A 22,989-nucleotide genomic window follows, 5' to 3' on the forward strand; every position below is an offset into this window, starting at 1 on the left:
ATTTAAGTCTGAATCGTGGAAGAATTTATATAGGGCTCTTACGTGAGCTCTTTTATTACAGTAAAAAAAATGCACTAGATATTCATGTAATGAAATAGTTCATTATTTCAAATTATGTAGACAGCTAATTTGGTGATGATTATTATATTTTGCTGTGGGAAATTAAAGTGAAAATTGATCATTTGACTATACACATTCTTAAAAGTTTGGGTCTACCCATGAAGGAGAAAAATTTAAGCTCTTTTTTGTTAGGCTATATTGTTGGCCCAGATTCTTAATTGTTTCTTAGCCTGCTATTTCTTTTTTTTTTCTGAATTAATTAGCAAATTAATGTGGAAAACTTTTTAATCTAGCTTCTCATTAGATCATTGAGAATTGGCTGCTGCAATAAAATTTCTTATCTTCTTCGTATGGATAAATGCAAACTTCACTCTTTGAGAGGGAGTTCAATGGCATTATCGTGAATGATCAGTATCCAGGATCATGCTGAGCTTATGTTCTTAGAGGTTCATAATAAAGCCTTCACAGTGCTGCTGCCCTCTTTGAGCTATCAGAAGGAACCAGGGTATGCAGTATTGTGATGCCATTTGTAAACCCCTCAGCACATGATAGCAAGTACAGTTAGTACAGCCAAATTTTTCAGCTGATTCAAGACTAAGAAATTTTATATGTTTTGTCAAGATAACCAATAGGGTTTTAATTGGTTTTCCAGATCCATCAGAAGAGCCTAAAACATTGTTTGGAGGAACAATGGGGTCTCTCATTAATAACCTTCTAGTAAACAGTGTTCGTTTTTTTTTAAAAAGGATATTTCAAATCCAGATTTTTTTTGCATTATTATTTGTAGTCTGTGTTCTGTTTTTAATCAGCTGAACTTTACACTTTTGACCCTCTATCTTTAACTGTGGATAACCAAACCACACACACAAAAAAAGACTTGTAGTCTTGAGTCTTCCCACTCTAACTTCAGCACTTACCCCCAGATTGGGACCCTTCTTGCCCTAGTGTCTTTGTATAGTCAGGGGAGCACAAGTAAGAAGCATATTCCTTCAAAGCATAAATCAGGATGAAATTATACATTACACCTGAGTTGACCCAATAGCCATTAACACTGCCTTACCTCTTTGCTCCTAGTTCTCCTTCTCTCTCCTCCTCTTTGCACCAGCTCTGGCACATCTCTAATGCTGCACTGGGACCATGCAGATGACTAAACAGAAACCTAACCTGACCAAAAAAAGAAAACCACAAAAGTGAATTGCTGTCTGTTAGGTTAGCAGTTTGAATCACCTTTGGAAAGGGTCCAGCAAGGAAAAGAGCAAGTAAAAATATTTATATGTCAATATTACTTACCTGTGAAAAAGAGGGCATTTTGTGTCCGAAACTGTAGAGTATAGCACATGAAGCTTCTGTGCCATCCTTTATCTGCATCCAGACTTTATCCTTTTGTGCAGATAACGGGAATCTATAACTTAAAGGCACCAAAGAGCAGTTCTCTGTTAAGTGCTGAAGTTAAGTGGGATGAATCCACTAAATCTTTTAGCTGAAGCTCTTGATCCATGATTCCTTTTATCTGGGTTTTTTTTTTTCCTTCTCTTCCAACAGTCAGCCTTTGACTAAAAGAAATACTTACCGTGAGCTCTGTGATCTTGGCACTTCCATTGCCTTTCATGCTTGATGCAGTTGTTAGTATTTTGGAACATCAGAAGTGCAATTTTAGACTTTATCCATTGGCTTGCAAACTTCAGATGAAAACTTGGAAGGGCAGTCTGTCAGCACTCAGATGTTTGGCAAGAAGTTTTAGTAATCATTTTCTGAGGTTACATTTAAGAGGTTATAAATTTGCTATGCTTTGATGTATGGCATTGTACTATTTCTTCAGATATTTAAGATGCAGACTTATCATAGTAAAGAAAACCAATAATGTGCACAATTAAATCTATTTATTTTAGCTTTTCCGATTCAAAGTGCAGAGTGTAGAAACTGACTTTTAAAATCTTGAAAATTAACAAACTTGTTTATATTTTTAATGTGGAGTTCATAATCCATTGTTTTGGGAGGAAAAAAAAACAGAGCAAGTATAACAAGTGGAGGGGATCTTTTTATGTTTTAAATATCCTAGGAGGCACGAATAGAAACAAAAATAAGACAGTGGTGTAAGAGACACCAATAGAAGGCTTTAAATAGGTATTCCTCTAAGTGCTAAGATCTGTTTCAGTTTATATGAGTATAAGGGAGTTAACTTAATTTACACTATCTTTTTTTTTTTTTTAACTGCTTGAAATCACCTGTGTGCAATGCAGTCTGGCAATACAGTAATTTTGAATCTATAAAAGTAAAACTAATATTGTGAAACTATTGTAGTAAGAAATAAAAATTTATGACATAAATGGTGCAAATGAAGGCTGTTTATAATACTCATTAATTTCCTATAATGCAATTGTTTATGCAGACATGATTAGTTATCAGCACATGAGTATTATATACATGTTAAAAAGATATGAAAACCTGATATTTTATCTCCTTTACACATCTGTGCACTTGTGGTACATTAGCAGCTGTGCATACAAGTGATAGAATGTAAACTTGCTGAACTAGTCACCTGCCTTATTGACACATTCATGTGTTACTGTGCCAAAGCTCTTCAAGTGAAGTTAGCAACCAGAAACCAGGCTACGGCTATCTGTTATGGGACAAAGTAGAAAACGTGTTGTAGTAGTTTAAATAAACCTATTTGTTATCAATCAGTTAAATGGATACAGACACATGGGGTTTGACTGCTGTTTGTTTACTTAAATCCAGTTAGCTTATGTCAGTAAATTGTTGTGTCACTCAAATTGAGTGCTAAATCTGTCTAAATATGTGTACGTGAATTGGTACGAATGTTCAACTAGACCGGGTTAAAATTTATTTAGGTTAGCCATTGCAAGCTCCTATTCTTTTTAAAACATATAGTATAAGAAACTGTTATTGAGCTGTTCTTGCTGAGAATAGTCTACCAGGTTAATATTAAAATGCGAATTGCCTAAGTGACTGTTATGTTGAACTCCTTTTTCAATTGGCAGGTCAGAAGCTTTCCAAATCTGATGTATAACTCACCATTTATGAGTAAACCTAATGTTTTTCTTTTACTACCATGAATCTCTTCCCCCTTTCCAGGTTTTCACGGTTTCTTAACAATATGTCAAAATAATCCTGCTTAGTAATTGAATATTTCTCTGGCCTTCACCACAGTAACTGAACACCTCACAAATATTATCCTCACAACTTAAAGCAGAAGGGTATCACTAGCCCTGTTTGGCTGAAGCAACAACCACAACGAAAGAAATGGTGGTTTGCCCAAAACTCCCCAGAGTTTGTGGTAGAGGTTAAGAGTTCATGTGTCCTAATGCAGTATCTTAATCACAGCCATTCTTCTTTCCTTACATGTTTCAGTTCAAAAGCCTGAAGAGAAAATCTCTTTAGTGTTTATTTTTCCTAACTAGACACAAATTAACTCTTTTCTCTAAGTCATCTTCTTATATATGAACTGATTGTAATTTGGAAGTAGTTTCCCATACAAATTACGTTTTCACTTTGTGTCGTTCGGAGAATTTACATTTACATTCATTTTTTAATCCATGTCTCCTGAAAAAGGCCACTTTCCAAAGTCCTGCGGGTCTCTTAAAAAATGAAATCTAATGATTTTTTTTATTTGAACCATAGAATGGATGTTTGTTTGGTTTTTTTTTACATTATATTTTCTGAAAAAAAAAAAGAGAAAAAAAAATCACAGCAGGCTGGAGCTCTTTGAATGAGATTCAAAGTGTAGCTTGTTTTGTCGAAACAAACAGAGGATCTAATGGGGTGCAAGAAAAGGAGATAAACATGAGGCAGCATTGTGTAGGTAATAAGTAAAAATAGAGAAAAAGACAGAACAAATGAGAGAGAAAGGTGAAGTTAAGAACAGAAAATAGTTATTTTATTATCTTTAAAATGTAGAAAATCTGACTTTTTTTTTTTAATACATGGTTGCCAAATGCATTTTCTGAGCGTGCGTAAGATTGGAGAGAGTCCACGTGATCAAGCAAAAGGAACAGCTACTAATTAGTCCTATTAGGATATGCATAGTTTGTTAATGGCTCTAAGAGTTTTTCAGAGAGCTTCTATAAAAGATCAGGCTAAGGTTCCCGAGGATTTATATAAATCTTGATGAATGTTAGACTTTAAACATGGCCACGTGAATTATCAGAAGCATTTGCAATTCCATGACATTGTTTCAAAATTTTAATGTTTCCAGTGTCTGAGAATCTAGTAGTCTCTGTGCTTGCACATATTCATCTCGTGTCAGTATCCTGCACAAAACCCTGTTACTTATCAATAGTTATCCTGTTATCTGGCCTACAAAAGTGAAGGAAAAGTAAGGTGCTTTTATTCTTCTTTTCCTCTTTTGAGGAGAAGCAAGGTCTCCTGAAGTATCTGTGCTTTACCTTACTTTGACCAGTTACTCCTATATTCTCATGTTTATCTTTCTTACTTTTGTATTCCCCTGGGGAATGCCCCTCACTGCTAAATTCTCTACACCCACAGTTTCATTCCATCTCAGCAATGACCTTGAGGATTCCAGATGAGTTTTCAGCATTTCATTATTAGTCATACTGTAAAGTACGGCTAATACTATCCTTTAGCTGTAATTAAGTTATGCTGAAGAAGATTCACTAGAAGTAACCTAGGACAGAAAGCCAATGTGTTGGATTTAGGAACCTGGAGAGTAGCAACAGCTGCCATCTGCAAAAAACAGAGGTAGAAAGAAGTTCAGAGGCTCATAAAAAGCTTTGGAGTCGTAAGGGGAAGGGCAGTACGTGTTTAATCAGGGATGGAAGCTTAGTGGATAAAAGGAGAAAACTGCTTTGTTGGGGGAGAGGGGAAGGAAGGGGTATCTGCAGGGGTTGGGAAGACACGACCGAAAAGAAGTGATTGGTAACAGGTGCCTTCAAACAATCTCTAGCTCTGCCTCTTTCCCCTCTTTTCTGTGTAAAAGATTGTACATGATAATGTCAAAATTATTTGTGTTTCTAAAGTGAATGACTTCCTGCTCATCTATGTGCTGCAACTTGTTTTATATAAAAAAATGCTGATGTACAATGCTTAGCTCTCTTTTTAAATGTTAAGCCACAGAGTAATTATCATTTTTCTTATGCTACGTTTATGTTCCAGGATTCTAGTTTCTATTAATGTTCTGCATGTTTTCTAAGTAGATTACAGGGACATTTCTGCATCACAAGTAAGCCCTGGAGCTATTCTCAGCTTAAAGCTTGGAGAAACAAAGTGACATTTACATTGCTAAACGAGTGTAGAGAAGTTTCTGGCTCATTTTTTACAAGGAAAAATATGCTCCTAAGCAGTATTTCTCATTTTTGTTATCTATTTTGTTGCTGTCAAGCTTTTATAAGACTTGAATTCCAAATAGTACTGAATTTAGGAGGAGGAAGGGTTTAACAGCTGGGTACATTCATTCTTTTTCTTGGAGCTGTATTATTCAGAATGTCTTACTAGTTTTCCTATATATTCTTTAAAGAATTATCTTCCCATTCGCAGTGGTATACACTAAACAATTGTGTACTAAATGGTGATTTCTACTCAGCTTTTTTTTTTTAAATTTTTTTTTAAGAATCTTGGAAACCACGATAACAACACAGGGTTTAGTTATGTCAGTTAATATAAGTCAAATATAAATACACTTTTTGCGCTCAAAAATGGGAAGTTTCATAGGCAAAATGCAACTTATTTATGGATTATGGGATGGAATTGGTACGTGTATTTTAAATTATATGGTTTTGAGAGAGCTAGAATCAGTTAAAGTGATAAACTTTTAAACAAGAAATTGTTGAGATTTTCTGAACATTTAACTGATGTTCTGTTATATTCATTTTTCCTATATTGGCTCTGAATATTTTCACCACATTCTGCTGCTTATCCAGCTGTGTAAAAATTTTACTTTTGTTCACTTTATGGTAGCATTTGAATATTACCAAGTGGAAAGTGAATTTAAATACTCTTTAAGAAATACCAGAGACAGGGAGAATTAAACTAAAATGTTCCCCTCTTAGAAGATACAAGAACTTCTACATAATAATTCATGCGAATAAGGCTGTTTTGACAGTAGCATTTTTAGCATCTGTTTCCTGTGAGTAGAACTTACTCGAGAAAGCATACTTTTTATTAAACTTGAATTTGAGTAAATGAATGTCACAACGGCTCAGATTAAAAAAATATTGGGGGATTTAGTCCTAGTTATAATTGCAAATATATTTCTGATCTTCAATACAAAAAGTGGAAAAAAACTTACAGAATTTGACATGCAAGTTCTGAATTATGAGACAAATTATTTCCTATTTTTCTTAAGAAGTTAGAAAGATTTAACCATTAAGAACAAATTTAAGGTACAGCTGAAATAGGCAGAGATTTTTATGTATCTAAAAAGACAGAATGTGTTCACTGCAATGACTGGGCCATTTTATTGTTGCCACAGTTCTAATGCATTCACCTTATAAAACTGGAAGTAGTTTGTAGATCCATATAGTCTCAGATCTGTGAGTTCATTTTAAGTTTTTATGTGCACTGGGATATAGAGAACTCCTGAATTAAGTGTAATGCAGAGAAGCTATCATCATCCTGCATATGGTCTGGCATGTTTCCACCACCCAGTTATCAGGTTCATTTGTTTGATCAGGACATTTCATACTGCCTTCCAGTTTCCAGCTTTACAATGTGTATCCGTGTGCCTAAGATGACCATATGTGCAAATCTCACACCAGAATTCTTGCTGACTTCTCATGTTTCCAGTACAGCTGCAATTGAGGATGCAACTATGTCAAATACACTCTGCCTTACGTGAGGGATTAAACCATGATTTCTTATGTTTTCTTAATTGCATAGGTAGTTGTTAAAATCTTCTTTGAGCTCTGTTACTCATGTAGGTTCTACTCCTGATAGGCACAAGGCCAGAGCATTCCACTGTTGAAGCTGAATTTGTATCATTTGTGCCACTGCTTCCTATCCATCTGCAGTCATAAATAGTGGAATAGACTGACTTACCATTTGCTTCATTTTGCTGTCACATCAACATAAAGCTTCTGTAGTGTCTTTCTACTATTTCACACTTTGTCATCATTAATATTCATGTCCAGTGTTGTTAATTCTGTGCTAATAGTGTTGGTCTTTTTTCCATTTTCAGCTAAAAAAGGGAGACAAATAATTCATTCCAGGTTATAGGCTATAGCCCTTCTGCAGTGTGTCTCTAGCTGTTTGGCAGAAATAAAAGCTGTGAAGAACAGTTCTAAAATAATTCTTTGTGTGAATTGTCAGTACTTCTAAGGAGGAGACATTCTAGGTACTACTTTTTCTCAAGAGTCTCATTCCATGATAATGACACATGTATGTCTCCTTTCTCTAAGTGCCCTCCAAAGTTAGAGTACCATACTCAAAACTTTCTCTTCAAAGTGCTGTATGCAAGTCATTGCATACGTTGAAAGGTGGAACCACGTTCTGTTTCAGTCTGTTTTCTCCAGAAATGTCAGTGATTTGATGTTCTATGCCAACAATCTGTACAGAAGGCTCCGTTTCTTTACCTCCATCTTAACTGGTAAACTCCAATGATATTAAAGAGTACTACCAGTGTAAAGATGATCTGATAAGTTGTTTGTCAAGTCAATTGGCAAAGTAGCAGAGATGGATCTTGCCTAAGTTTAAAAATCTGTAGTGTAGATGTCTACATTTGAAAATCATCTACAGATTTGTAGTCAGAAAAGAAAAACAGGCACTATTATGGTGTGATTTACCATATCCTCATCTAAAATCAGCAAAATTAATTGTAACCTATGAATTTCTCACCAACAGCTATATAGAGGTATCAGACAAGCTAGTTTGCCTAGGTTTAAATATTATTACTGAAGATATCTAAAGGTTAGTGTGAGGAAGTCCAACCAAGTATCCAGTCACAAGTTCCAAAACTGAACTGCAACCAGAGTTGTCACAAAGATCCCTCTCCATCTTAGTATCAGCTGTTAAATGATACAACTTTATTTTTAGCACACCTTTACTTTCACAGAAAATCACAGTAGGAGTCTAAGAGGGAGCCAAGCAAGAAAACGCACAGACTTCATAGAGGACAATATCCTTAGTGTTTTCTGTACCATCACCTTATATGCCCATCAGACTTGATCCTACTGAACACCCCGAGACAGACAACTGTGAAGATAGTTCCTTTTGAACAGCCCTGCGCTACCCTTTTCCAGTTGAGATCACTTTCAAGAAGGAGTTACAGGAAGTGTAATTTTTTTTTCTCTGAATCCACACAAGAACATTCGTATAGTGAACATGTACTTTTAATTCTTGAGAGACTGAGAAATCATTTCTGAAATGTGCTCTTTACAAAACACTACCAAAAGGATATAGCATTCTTAAATGCTGGTTTAGATTTCTCAAATCAGTATTCTTTAACATACCCATAACCTCATTTTCTGAGCTCTGCTTTTCCCTGTGCTGACTTGTTGTTTGAAGACTACAATAGCTGCCTGAATGGGAGGTTATGTGCATGTGAAGACAGATTGCATTGACTTAGCACGAACATGTTTTTCATCCTAGCACGGCTGTCTTCCCTTGCTTGCATGTTCTATTATAGGTATTGTTTTTATTGTTGTTGTTATTTTATAAGTTAATATAGCCAGAATAGTCACCAGACTGCTAAACTCAACCCTACTATTTGGCTCCCACATTGGGAAGAGTCCAGTCTCTGGACTCAAGGTGTAGTGCACTAAGTCTCTCGTGAAGGAATTTTTTGTCTGGTCCCCTCTATGCAAGGGGGGCTGTACAGTCAACTGTTCTTGGACCTAAAGACAGTGCTGTAATCTCTCAAGTTTCTCCAGACTGGATACATATTTTTATTTTAAGTTATAATTTAACCACATGGAGACCATATGGCAGTTAAAGCAAGGAATACAAGCTTTCCAAAGGAGGTCCTGAACATACATGCTTTACTCTAACAGTACAGAAGACTTACAGATTGGGGATGGGGACACACATCTAAAATCATCATCTTAGTGCTTGACTCACAGAGTCTGAGAGACCTTAAGTTTTGATCTGCATCTCTGAGAGCGGCAAACCTCTGTTTTTATCCCTCCTCCAGCTGATTTTTCTGGTTTTGTCAGTGAAATTGGTTTCCTTGTTTAAAGATCATAGTATTTAGTGCCTTTTCTGTGTTTCCATTCTTTTACTGGGAATTTATGCTGTTTTCTTCCCTGGGAACACTTGTCAGTCTTCAAAATTCAGTGGTTCTGCCAGAACCTGATACATTTTCTAGGACAGAAATTTCTTATTCAGCTTCCACAATACAAATTCTCTGCTTCAAAATGGAGTTCCAATCCAAGGTGAAGTTTGCAATCATAAATTCTATATGTAAAGCTAAAAGTAGAATATAATTTGTCCTGGTGTCATGGTTTAACCACGGTTAAAGGTTCGGTAAACTGTACGTGGTATTGTTAGGGTCACTTTTGCTTTAGAGGATATTTATCTGAGTGCAGCAGCCATGGGCTTTACTGCATGAGGAAGGAGCCAGATGGACCTGACACCCATTGGCTGCTTCTGTGATGATTTTAGCAATATGAAAAAACATTACATTTACCATCAGAATGAATTATCTTCAGGCCAGAAAGGTAAATGTCTCTTCCTACTGAGCATTTCCAACTGTTCAGTCTGACCTATGTAAAGTTTCTTTTTAAGATCATTGTATGGAGATTATTTGAAGGTGCAAGACATCCCTGCCATAAGAACATAAGAATTGACATTTATGTAATTGATTTCTGTAAGCCAGTTCCTTTTTCTTGAGACTGTTATTTTGCTTCGGCTTCCAGAGCGTGATACATAAATATATCATTTTAACTGCTTATATAAATTTACATATTTATTATAATTATAGACACACATATATAATGTTAAGTGCCTTTGCAAGCTTTTGAGTGCACAGAGAGGATTCTTTCTTGCTTTGATTATAGTTACATGACAGAGGCAGTAAGAAGAAAAATCTTTATACTTGTTGACAATCTACTGAAAAGAAATGGAATTACTATCTTGATAAATATCTGTTGTGCTTAATGTAGGCAATTTTTTCATATAATTTGTCAGTTTTTTACTTGATAAAACAGCATTCTTTTTTATGCTTCAATTATTTTCCATATCAGGCAATTCTTTTTCATTTTGTTTTGATTATGTAAGTTATGATTCTGTTATAATATTTAATATTGTACTAATTTTGAATTTTTGTAGTACTGAATTAGGAAAATGTAAGATGCTTTTCTGGTATATGTAGTTTGAGTATGTATCAAGGACAACAAAATCAGTGTTAATAGGGATCCCTTTATAGTATCTATAACTCAAAATACATTTATATTTTATATTGCTGCATGCCTTATTTTTGCATTTGCTTGTCTCTATCTTCTAGTCACATTGCTAGTTGAAGGAATCAAATTTTAACCTTCATATTTCCAAACTGATCTTCTGTCTCCATTTTTCTAGGTACTATTTCAATTATCCATAATAAACAGGTAAAAACAATTTTAAATAAAATATAACTTATTTTTACTTGCTTCAAGATGAAACATCATCATAAGAATCTCAGATTTTTCTGAAATAGGAGTAATATCAGCAGACAGCATCCAACTATTTTGCCTTTTTTACTTTACCTTTTAAAAATTATTAACACTTCTTTGGTTTGGTTCCTTTAACATTGTTTTAAAGCTTGATGATTTTAATATGATGCACAGTTTTTGCAGACTGTAAGAGTTCCACAACAACAGAACTGATAACATTCAGCCTAATAAGTTAACAAGGTAGAATTAGGAAAAAAATCCCCAAACAGAAAACATTTTAATGAACATCATGGAAAAGATTGGTGCCTATCCTTTGTCTGTACCTAAATATCTCCTCCTTTGTTTGTGTATTGGCACACAAAATTGCTTTTTCTATTTTGAATTAAGGTTGTTGGACATCACAGTACCAAAAATAAATGGAAATAAGCAAGTTCTTCTGATACTATTTACAATGCAATACATGTTATGTTAACTTACCTCCTGCTACATCGCTCCCATTGTTCTCAGTTCACTCATTCTAATCACTTATTTTAAATTCCAGCTACTTTCTGGTCATGTATGCAAAATTTTCAGTGATTCTTTCATAGTTCACGTAATCTTCATTAAATGTGAATTAATGTGCATAAGTAAGTGGAATACAGGATGTTAGATTGTTCTGAAGTATGAACCTGTGTATGTTTAGGAAAACTTGCATGAGTAGATGATCTGTGATGTGAATGCCTACTCCAAAAATTAAGTTATTTTTAACACAGCAATTCAGTACTTCAGATATGTGTGCAAGGGGAATTATGAGTGCACACTGGCTATTCAGGATGAAAGTTGTTTTACGTGAAGTAGAAGGCTGAGAAAAGTAAATTATAAGGAGAGTGAGGGGAGAAATGGATTCAGCTTATGACAACTAAATTTAGGTATCGAAATGGAGGTGTCTGTGGTGAGGTAAGCATCTTTGCTTTATAGTCAACAGCAGCCTAGTCAATATGGCTAGTGTTACAACACAATTCAGCCAACACACCAATAGGTGTTCGCTTCTGAATGAGTTGAATCACTGTCCAAGCTCCACTGTAATGGAAGATTGGATTCCTAGCTCATGTGTAGATACTTAAGTTCAGACACATAAATTTAGGTGTTATAAGCTTGAGTTAAATCCCACTTAATGCGTCACACAGCTCATAACCTTTTTTTTTTTTTTTTTTTGCATTTGTGCTGGTAGGCAGAGCAGGTTAGCATCCTTAACAAAAATTCATCAGGTTCCTGTGGACAGACTTTCAAAATATTTAATAATAGAGTATAGCCCTGATACTTTTTTGTATGGGTGACACTCACTGTACATAAACAGTGTTTTTGTGCCAGCTGCATACTTTAATTTTTTCCTTGTTTTATTTTAACCCACCTTTTCTTGCCAACTGCATTGTTTTCCATGTATCTGCGCTGCCACATCCCCACGGAATATTGTGTAAGTGGGGAGCGGGTGCTTGTGTTTGCAAAGTTTGGGACAGCGAGACCAAAGCTGTAAAGCCGGCGCAGAGAGGAGGCTGGGTGAATCCACTCTGAGGTGTTTAGTACTCTCAGTCCTCCCAAGAAGGGTTGCTGTCTGGCTCTCCAAAGCCCTCAAACCTGGAAGCCTCAACACAGTGACACACTGCTTGCTTATAAGTCCAGGAGCCAGCGTGGCAAGCACCAAATACCTCCACAAGAAATTGGGACATGCAGAGCTTTAGCAACACTGTTTATACGTGCACTGAGCAACTGAAGTGAATACTGTAAGTAAATAATTTGCACAGCTCTGCCTGGACAAAGGATGGTGGACTTGACACAGTAGAAACGTAAAAAATTTTAACCATCTATTTCTCTTCAAATCCTCCTCTACTTAGCTTATCCTGAAACTAATACATGTCCTTCTACACAGTGGTGGGTTGACCCTGGCTGGACACCGGGTGCCCACCAAAGCCGCTCTATCGGTCCCCTCCTCAACTGGACCGGGGAGAGAAAAATATGATGAAGGGCTCGTGGGTTGAGATAAGGATAGTTTAATAAAGCAAAAGCAAAGGTTGCACACGAAAGCAAAGGAAAACAAAAGATGTTATTCTCTACTTCCCATCAGCAGGCGATGTCTGGCCACCTCCTGGGAAGCAGGGATTCCGTACGCGTGGTGGCTGCTCCAGAGGATGAAAATGTCCCCCTTCCATCTCCCTTTACTTAGCTTTTATAGCTGAGCTGATGTGATATGGTATGGAACATCCCTTTGGTCAGTTTGGGTCAGCTGTCCTGGCTACGTCCCCTCCCAAGATCTTGCTCACCCCCAGCCTACTGGTGAGACGGGGAAATGTTGGGGAGACAGCCTTGATGTTGTGCAAGCACTGCTCAGCAGTAGCCAAACACTGTGTGTTACCAACACCTTTGTAGCTACCGATGCAGAGCACAGCACTGCGAGGGCTGCTACGGGGAAAATTAACTCCATCTCAGCCAGACCCAATGCATACACAAAAGATTCTTCCCATCCATTTTGAACCCTATACCTACTTTCCCCTTTTTTCTCAAGGTCCTGTTCACACTAGAACAAGTTCATGCATGTCTGCTAAGCACCATCGCCAGAGCTGCTGCTTTTTCCTTGCTAGCTTTCTAGACCAACTTGCCAGTTTTTAGGGTTGGAAAATATTATTGAATCATGGTAGCATGCTAACAGTAGCAGGTAGTGCTAATGACTCTTTGTTTAGAACTTAAAAGTGAAGCTAAGAATTAAGATTGTGTTCAGGAGCAGAGAAATCTAAAGAGATGAGTAAAATTATTGCAGTTCCAGACAGAACTTTGTTTTCAGTATTCCCTTGGTTCAAAACAGCAACTTTCTTGCAATTTTCTTTTCTTGTTTAGCAGTACACATACCAATGATTCTGTTGGATTCAGTGTTTCCTGTGCTATTTTGCCAAGTTTAAGGTCTTTCTCACTAAACGTGGAAAGACTTTAGAACAAATATTAAGGCAACTTTAGCTAAATTCTCATGATAAATTTGGCTGTGATGCCAAAATAATTTATTCGTTGTGGGCTAATTTGTCATCCCCACTCCCTGTCATTCCTTCCCCTAGCTTCGCATTAGAGAATTCTCCTGTCACAGGAGAAGCTTGTGTGAGAGCTGACTCTCCAGAGCCTCTTCCAAGTCTGAAAACAGACAGGGCTGTCAAGTACAGGACAGATTCTGTGAAGTAGAGAAGACCTTAGACTGCTGAGTGTATCTTGACACAAGAGAATTTGACCCTACGCATACAGGTTTCAACTCTGTTTCTGAAATAAATCTGCATGACAGTTTTTGGGTTTTGCCTTGTTCAAACGTGCAACTATTTGGTCCACAGAATAACGCAGTTTAAGTATAGGAACAGCACTTGTTAATGTCAAAACATTGTTTATGTACAATTTAATCTCCTGTGATGGTGTATTTATTTGCTGTATACTTGCTTGAGTTATTTTCATCAAGAAATTCTGTCTATGTGTTGCTTTGGCAACATCTTTGCGGAGTTTACAACTTTGAAAAACATGTTGGCATCAACTATGCAGTCCTTCTAAACAGCTGCTCTGCAGTCATGCTGTTTCAACATGCCACCACACATGGCTGAATTATGCAAATAGTTAATATTAAATGACTGAGATACAAGAACAATTTGTACACTCAGTAAAGCCGGTCTGTGGAGTGTAACATCCATTCACATAACTGAGTTAGCGTGGGACAATTTAAAGGCAACAACATGATTCGTTTGACTTTGTATCTTGTATTAAAGGCAGTAGTGGACAGAGAGAAGGTATATGGCAGGAATGTTTTAAAAGGCTGAGGGGTTTTTTTAATTCATTGCTAATAATGCAATGAAAATAGAATGTGCATCAATTTAATTTGCTGGCAAGTATTAAGAAATAGGTAAGATATAACAAATGTTTGTCATTCAGCTATAAATATGAGTTACCCAGTTCTGGTTGAGAGATAAGATAGAATGTTAGTTATATGGAGTGCTAATACATTAACAATATTGCTTATGGAAGACAACAGCATTTGTAAAAAGCAAGCAAAAACATTAATAGTTAAAAAAATGTAAAATTGTCTTAAAATTTACTTTGAAAGGCATTTCTACTGACCTTGCTATTCTAGTTCTGCAATAATGAATGCTCTAAATAACAATAGTACAATAAATAATAAATAATGCTTTAAATTCTGTCATTTATTTTATAGTAATTACACCTATTACGTGGGGGGAGAGAATGTTAGGCACTAGGTGATGCAAGGTGACAAAAGAAGATGGCCAGTTACAGTCACAAAATATTATGTTTTTTCCTTTCTCACTCTACTGTACATTTTGAATAATCTGTTTTGTTCAGCTAAGTAGTAAGAAAAGGTTACTTTTTTAATTAATCCAAATTGTTTACAAAGCAAATTATTAGAACATCAAAAAAGTCTGTATTTCTATATGCTCTTGTTTTAATTTTCCCATGTTGAAACTTTCATTTTTCACCAAACTTTTTTTCCCACTCTGTTCCCATTTTTGCTGTAGGTCCTCTTAAGGTTTTTAATTGATTTTTTACTTTCTGATCTGGATATAAAGACACGTATATATTTCTAGTAATGCATTTGTAAGACTTCTGTGCAAGACCTAGCATTCAAAAGAATTCTTTTAAATTAAATGGAAGCTTAATTTAAAAGAGATAGTGGGTTCATTATTGCACAGTAAATGTTCTCTTTTACAGCCTTTAAACAATACAAAATTTGAGTTGTATAAATCCTATGTGCCTTTTTTATTTTCTTACTTTTACTAGTGTCCAATTAGTAATCTCATTAATTATGGCAAGTATATATTCATGCTTGTTAGATTTACTGATCCACTTACATATTTAGTTTGGTGAATATAAATTTATTCTTAACAAATAAATATTTAATAGATTCAAATGTAATTTTACTGAGTAACTTAGCATTGTTCTTTTGTGGTTTTATAGGAACTAGCCACAATGAAACAGATTCTAATTAGTCTGCATGGTAAACGCTATGAACAAAATTTACCTCAGTCTCATACGGATGTAAAAAGTGCAACTGCAAAAAACAAATCAAACCCTTCAGTAAAACTGCTGCCAGAACGTGAAGAAGAAAATGTGTTTACACCTAAGCCAACATTATTTGTAAGTAATATGATTAACAGTAAGTGCCATAAGCTTTTTTGGTAATTCTCCTCATGTTTTTAAAAAGAAAAATGTGGGTTCATACTTCAAGGAGATCTATAATTAATTCAGCTGAATACTTGCAGCTCTTTATGGGAATGGTCAATGTTGGGGAGATAAATTACAGTTTATGATGTTATTTAGCTATTTGATAGTTGCTACACCTTAAGTTCACAGCAAACTAGATTTTTTTTAAAAAATGCCATTATATTACAATATTAAGACTGATTAGCAAAATTTTAAAAGCTGAAGGGATCCACAGACTATGTATCTACCGTGATCACGTATGAGTTGAGTGTGTGTATATGTATATTGAGCAGCAGGAGTGAGGAAGTAGGTATATTTATGTATACTTACATTCATGTATATATGTATATTAATGTGTGTGTATATATATAAATACATGTAAAAAAATACATGCCCGGTATTGCTATCGCTTCTGTTACTAAGGATACCTGATATTATAAAACCCCATTTTATTCCTTTAGAAACTAAATGCTTGAATTTAAATACTTCAAGTGGTCTGCTTCAGATTTAGTGCCTCTAGTATTTGAAAGCTTCATGAAAATGGTTTAGAAGATTCTGACTATGATGGTGTCTGAACTGAAAGCCCAGTTGCAATGCTGAATCACAAAACAAATCATGACTCTTATTTACTTCTCGAGGCTACGTTTCTCTAGGATAGACTGGTTGTATCCATTCTGCATAGCATATGTGTTATTTTGGTCCAAATATATATCTATATAATTTTTTTTTTCCATTTCTTTTTTTTCCTGGTGGAGAGTTTAAAATTCAGTCTCTTAAACAATATGAGGTTTGTATTGCAGCACATCAGATACTGTTTTTATAACACAAAATGTAGGAAATGGTTGCATCTCTTGGACATGATGTGAGGGCATTTGGGGATTTTAAGGGTTCAGATTTGCTTGGATAGTGTTATGAGACTAAACACAGACATAGCCAGTGTTGTCTCATCTACAGTCCTTTCGGTAGTGCTAAATCATATTGCCCAAACTTTGTCTTCGACGGAGCTATTCAGTGATCTAAAATAGAACAAAAATGTGAGCTAACAATTGGGTTGTGTAGATGATCCAGGGTTTCAGTGTTTAATCAGTCCTGTCTTACTTAGGGATATAGAAATGGTGTAGGAATCTAAAAAAAATGCTTCTACGTTTAGAAATTGTGACCAATTTCTCTTTGAAAAATTATTTTTTCAGACTTTGGAGTAGGAAACAAAAAATGGGCAGATGGCAGGCTTTCTTCTTAGGTGGAGAAAGAAGTTGGTAGTCCTGTAAAAATGCTGCCAATTTAGGTCAATTTCTAGAATTTTAAAAGCTTGCACAAATAGAGCAGATTTATATCTGTAACTGAAATTTTCAAAATAAGAGAAAGATGGAGATTAAAATGTGATGAGAACCCCCACCATAAGGCCAGCTGAATAAAGTCAATTTTTAAAATTAATGGTTATTAAGTCTTGGAGGGAAGAACGAATAGAGAGCAGACAGCAAAGAGACCTAGAAAGAGACAAGTTTAGGGACAACAGACAAAAGAGACAGTAGTCACTAACGCAAGAGATTATACCCAACCCTGAAAGCAGAATAATCCTTACCTTGTTCTACCTCCACTTCTTCACTTTTATTTCTGTATACAAACAACCACTGAATTTGCCACAAGAATGTTAAGCGATCCTGACTGAGTAGCAGTAGCCTATAGGATTCTGAAGGCAAGGAAAAGTTGCTCACAGATAATTCTCTGCGATTAAAATACTTTCTACACTGTCAGAAAACTGCTGGATTCTTTTATTTTTAATTATAATTTTCTAAGAAGTGTATTTCTGCATAAAGTGCTGGTCAAGTATGGCACACCTAATATCTCTTTTCTAAGTTCCATCCCATTCTCAACTGGCAAAGTCAGATGATGCTATTTCAAATGAAACTTATTTATGGCACAGTTGATGCATGTTTTCATTGTGATTGATATTTTAAAGCAAATCATTTACTTATTACTGTATAATCTGTTTTTTATAACCTAGAAATAGGGAGGTTTTAGTACAGATACGTAGTAGTACTAATAACCTTAAATGCATAGTCTTGCTTTTTAATTTATTTGCATTTAACCAAAGAACTCAATTATCACTGTGAACTACATAGGAAGGAAAGAGACTTTAGTGTAGATTGCATGTTTTTCTTCTGACTTTCACTGTCTCACAATTAAAACATTCTGTATTTTACAGACAAATAAAGAGGCACCTGTATGGTACAAGAAGCTGCAGAAGAAAACATCACCATAGCATTTTTCCAAAATTATTTAAAGTAATCCTTTGGGGAGCTTTTCTTTGAAGAAAGTTATTTTCACCATAATGATGGCCTTTTTACCATAAAAGCAAACAAATGTTTTGGTTTTAACTGTTCTTTTATACCTGTCAAATGATCTTATGGTTCATAAAATTATTTTTAGATCTGTCATGTGAATAAAATGTGTGGAAATAATGCATGCAATGATTTTACTAACATATATTTGAATTTTAAAAGATAAATAAACACTAGCATATTGTACACATTTATAATCTGCGCAGTTAAAGGATGTGTTATTCAGAGTGTTCAAATTAATGCATGTTTCAGCTTTTTAATATTGTTTTTCTTGGACCCTGTGTTTCATGCCACATTCCTTGCAACTATTCCGGCTCATAGAAATTTCAAAAATATACATGAGTTAGCATCAGACTATATCCTACTTTCTATGAAAGAAATTCATGTCGGGTGGAAAAAAAATTAATTTCTTGTCGGCCTTGATTTGTATAGTTTGTCATTTGATGTCATTTGATGTCATTTGTTCTACCAAACAGGCATTAAAAATATTCTAAAGAAGCAATAAAATATATATTAATTATCAGCAGTGATACTTAATGGGCTAGATACACTTGCTCTAGTGTAGTTACATCAGTGTAATAATAAAAATAGAACCATGATGTGCGAGTACTGTAGCATGTAATGGTGAAATGTTTAACTTGCCATATTTAATTCTATGAAAATAAGCTCCATCATCCAAGAACACAGTCTACTTATTTATTCCACTCCACCATCTACTTAGACTATAGATAAGGTCTCTAATATTTTAAAGCACTTTTGACTGCATATGCTACATTTCTATATAAAATATAAATACAGATGATACTGTTTAAGTGACTGCATACTGAAAATAATGCTCAGATTTCATTTAAGAGGAAACTCCTTTTTCTTGCCTCCTTTTTCCTTGACAATATCTTTTCAACTCATTCATTGTTCCTACCTGTACATGAACAATAATTATTTACTTTATAATACTGAGCTATATCAAGCTTATGATTCCTAGATACACTTCTCTTCATTTTTCCAAACAGCAGTTTGAAGCACAGCAGTACTTCCTCTGCTCCAGGTAAGCTTCAGTTTTTCTATTTTCTTTTTCTAATTCTGAGAGAGTGAGTTAAAAATGCTAACAATTGCACACCATAGGAATAAAATTATCATTCTATGTGAGGGAGGCCAAGTGTGTAGACAGAGGTAATATCTTTTATTAGACTAACTGGTGTTCACTGGGGAAAAAAATACACAAACCTTTGGGCTCACAAAGCTGTCTGTACAGACATTCCTGAATAAACTTTGGTTTTCTGAACTCTAGGGTTTTATCTAACTTGTATTTTTATGTGAATAGAATCATTAACTTCTCTTTCATGTGAAACAGCTCCCATATGCAAATACTTATTTTGTAGTTTGTAATAGATATTTTATATGATTCACAGCCCTTAGTTTAACTTCGCAGACTATCCTGTTTGTCTGTTATCACCCAATAACAAATTGTATTATCTAGAAGGACTGTGAGTTATTTTAGGCAAGATACTAGTTGGAATCTTAAGTATTCACTATTTGTTCTATAGTATCCTTATAGACAAATTGGTGAGATACAGACTATAAGGTGGGTGGAAAATTGGCTGACACACCAAGCTCAAGGAAATGTGATCAGCAGTTCAAAGTCCAACTGGCAACTGGCAATAGTAGCATCCCTTGGCAAGTTCACAGGCAATACCAAATTTGGGGGAATAGCCTATACACTGGAGGGCAGGCTGGGAGTTGGATCCCCAAGAACCTTACGAAGTTCAACAAAAGCAAGTGCAGTCCCCACATCTAGGATGGAATAACCCCATATGCCAGTACTGGCTGGAAAGCAGCTTAGCAGAAATAGACCTCAAGGTCCTAGTGGGTAACAAATTGAACAGGAGTCAGCAACGTGCCAGCCAGCCACATCCCAGGTGGTATTAACAACAGGATAGCCAGCAGATGGAGGGGAGTGATCTTTCCCTTCTGTTTGGCGCATGGGAGACCACATCTGGAGCGTTGCATCCAGTTTGGGGCTTGTTCAAGAAAGACGCCGACATATTGAAGGGAGTCCAGCAGAGATTCACCAAGATGATCAGGGGCTGGAGCTCCTGATGTAGAAGGGGAGGCCAAAAGAACTGGACTTGTCCAGCCTTAAGAATAGAGGGCTTGGGGAGGAACTTGTTGGGGTCTCCAACTACCTAACGAGATGGTGCAGAGTCAACAGAGCCAGACCCCTCTCAGACGTGCACGGCAGTAGAGTAAGAGGCAATGGACACAAGATGGAGCACTAGAAAACTCAATTAGCTATTATGAAAAATATTTTTACTGTGAGGGTGGTCAATACTGGAACAAGTTGCCCAGAGGTGGTGGAATCTTCATCCTTGGAGATATTCAGAACTCAACTGGACAAAGTCCTGAGCAACCTGGTATAATTGGACTTGACTTTGAGATGGACTAGATGACTGATTTTCAGAATTCCTGTCCAACCTAAATTACTCTATGGTGATATTTCTAAATATATTAATGTAAGATAGTGACATTAATTTACTTCTTACCATCCCAAAGACACAAAATTCTTCCATGGAAGTACAATACATAAGACTGTTTTGATGCTTCCAGAATGAATTGTAAATTTCTGTGTCCTCCAGGCAGCCTGATTTTCTAGAAAGGCTGACAGAAAATTAGGCTGATTTGTGGTAAAATTTTATTGACATTTAAACAGTTCTTTGGCTGACAAAGTGACATGTTCTGGGAAAGGGGTTTTTTTTTAGAAAATTACTAACAAGGTCCATCTTTAAATTTTCAAAAATAAAAGCAATTGGTTAGCATATACTGATAACATATAATGCTGTTGGTAAGTTCTTGTAATCCACATAGTCCCTGTGTAAATCTCCTCAGTATGTAATTTTTTTTTTCCAGTTGAAGACTTTGTATTTTTCCTGTGTCTCCTCACTAGACTTGAAGGCTATAATTAATTATCTAGGAGGAGACCTTCTAAGTTTTTCATGTGAAAGCTAGAATGTCACTTAAATATAACTATTCAAATGTGAAATACCCTACAGCAAAAATTAATGAACCTTTTTGCTCTTTAAGTAATGAAAAGGATCAGTTGCATTACCTGTACAGCATTTTTACTGATGTTCTTTCCCACAAACATAGTTGTCAAATGAATTATTCCAAAATTATTCTTCATGGTCTTTGCAGTCTCCCATTGTCGTAGGTCTTGTGTCAATGATGTGTGAGTCAAAAATAATGAAGTAAGAGAAATTTCTAAGGGTAGTCATGCATGTAAGCAACTTGTGACTGAAAGTGCCCAACCCACATAATCATCCTCAGTTCCTCTTTTTCAAACCAAAGCGAGCAAAGAGAGACAAATCTCTATCCACTATTACATTTCTTGGTACATTAAGTTGGTGTTACTTAAGTGATAAGTTTCGTAAGTATATGGGTTGAACAGGAAAGAAGGAAGGACAGTTGGTTTAGAGCAGGTTAGAATGTTTTTCTAACAGTGCTTTCTCATCTTTCCATGTCTTGCTAGAAGCAAAGAAGCTGTTAATGCGTTCATCAAGGAAATCTCTTGTTTGAGAAAAAAATTGAAAACATGAAATTGCCTTTTTTTAATAAGGACCTAAACTTTTAAGGCTTGCTGCTAAATCTTGTGGTCATACTTCACTGGCATTGTAGTTTCTAAATACTTTCTGTACAAAGAAACAGTATGTCATTGGGATTTGTATTCTTCCTCCCCTTCAAGACTTTCTGTACTAAACAGTGATGAAACCTTGTAAAAGAGGAACAGCTGTAAATTCAAATATTGGTTGTTTTGAGTATTTGTCAGTATCTCTGGGATACAATTTGCTACCTTTTACACTTTAGCTGTTATTTTCTCTTTCAGTTATCCTTTTGTATGATATCTAGTTCCAGAAAAAAAGGAACACAACTCTACTAAACCTCTGACATCTGCAAGATGGTCAGGTGGAAGAATTCTTTTGCACCTGGTAGGCATTCTTCAACTTCCATGTCTTTGGAAGACATGATGCAGAGACTATCACTTTTTAGAAACAAATCTTAAGCTTTTGAAGAAGTATTTATGTTGTTATGTATATGTGTCTCAATCAGTTGTCAGTCTGTTGCACATTTACATCAAAACAGATTTATACACAACAGTTTGAGTCTGTAACAGCCTGTCACCTTTCAAGGTTGCTCTCATTAGGGAGGTCTACTAAGGAAGGAATTTATCTCCCTGTTAACATTATATTTAATAGAACACACGCCAGACTTTTTACTGAGTCAAAGAAATGTATCCCTGGTATTTTCTTATACTAAAGAATATCGAGAATCTGTATTCATTCTCGACCTTTGAAAATGAAACAAGTATCCCTAGAAGATCAAGTTTTGCTTAGCATCTTTGGGCAGTATTATCCCCTTCTTAAATTCCTAGGATTGATCGGGAACTCTTGACCTTTAAAATGCATACTTCTGTAGCTTAATTAACTTAGGGTATTTCAGACTGAAGCTGGGCAGCAATCAGCAGCAGTACAAGGTGCTGACTCTTGGGGGACGGCATTGCTAGTGGAAATGGACAGTAGTTGGGAATGATGGAGGAGTGAGTGGCAGGTATTGCAGAAGCTTTTAGCAGTAGGAGAAGTAGGTACATCTCTTCACAGATGTTAGACCCTCTGCAGCTCTTTAAGCCCTCTGCTGACAGCACAAGAACCACCAACTTTGTTCCAGAGTTTATTTTGCAGAGTTTCCCGGGTTTCTTTCCTCAGTGATAAGTTTTCCATAACAGTAAATGCCCCAGGGGTTGGGGGTTTGGTTGGTTGGGG

At 35.8% G+C, this 22,989-nt stretch overlaps 1 protein-coding gene across 1 annotated transcript in view; it reads left to right on the top strand.

Annotated features, from left to right (window-relative positions):
• PIBF1 (progesterone immunomodulatory binding factor 1) overlaps positions 1–18,358 on the top strand; it is a 122,130-nt gene extending 103,772 nt beyond the window's left edge. Inside the window, exons 17-18 of the mRNA XM_010575252.1 lie at positions 15,591–15,770; positions 18,043–18,358. Coding sequence (XP_010573554.1) covers positions 15,591–15,770; positions 18,043–18,099 — 237 coding nt within the window. The 3' untranslated portion in view covers positions 18,100–18,358. The remainder of the gene's footprint in view (positions 1–15,590; positions 15,771–18,042) is intronic.
• The last annotated feature ends 4,631 nt before the right edge of the window (positions 18,359–22,989 follow it).

The sequence above is a fragment of the Haliaeetus leucocephalus genome, unplaced genomic scaffold (assembly GCF_000737465.1).
Source record: "Haliaeetus leucocephalus isolate CR32 unplaced genomic scaffold, Haliaeetus_leucocephalus-4.0 Scaffold462, whole genome shotgun sequence".
Classification (NCBI taxonomy): domain Eukaryota; kingdom Metazoa; phylum Chordata; class Aves; order Accipitriformes; family Accipitridae; genus Haliaeetus; species Haliaeetus leucocephalus.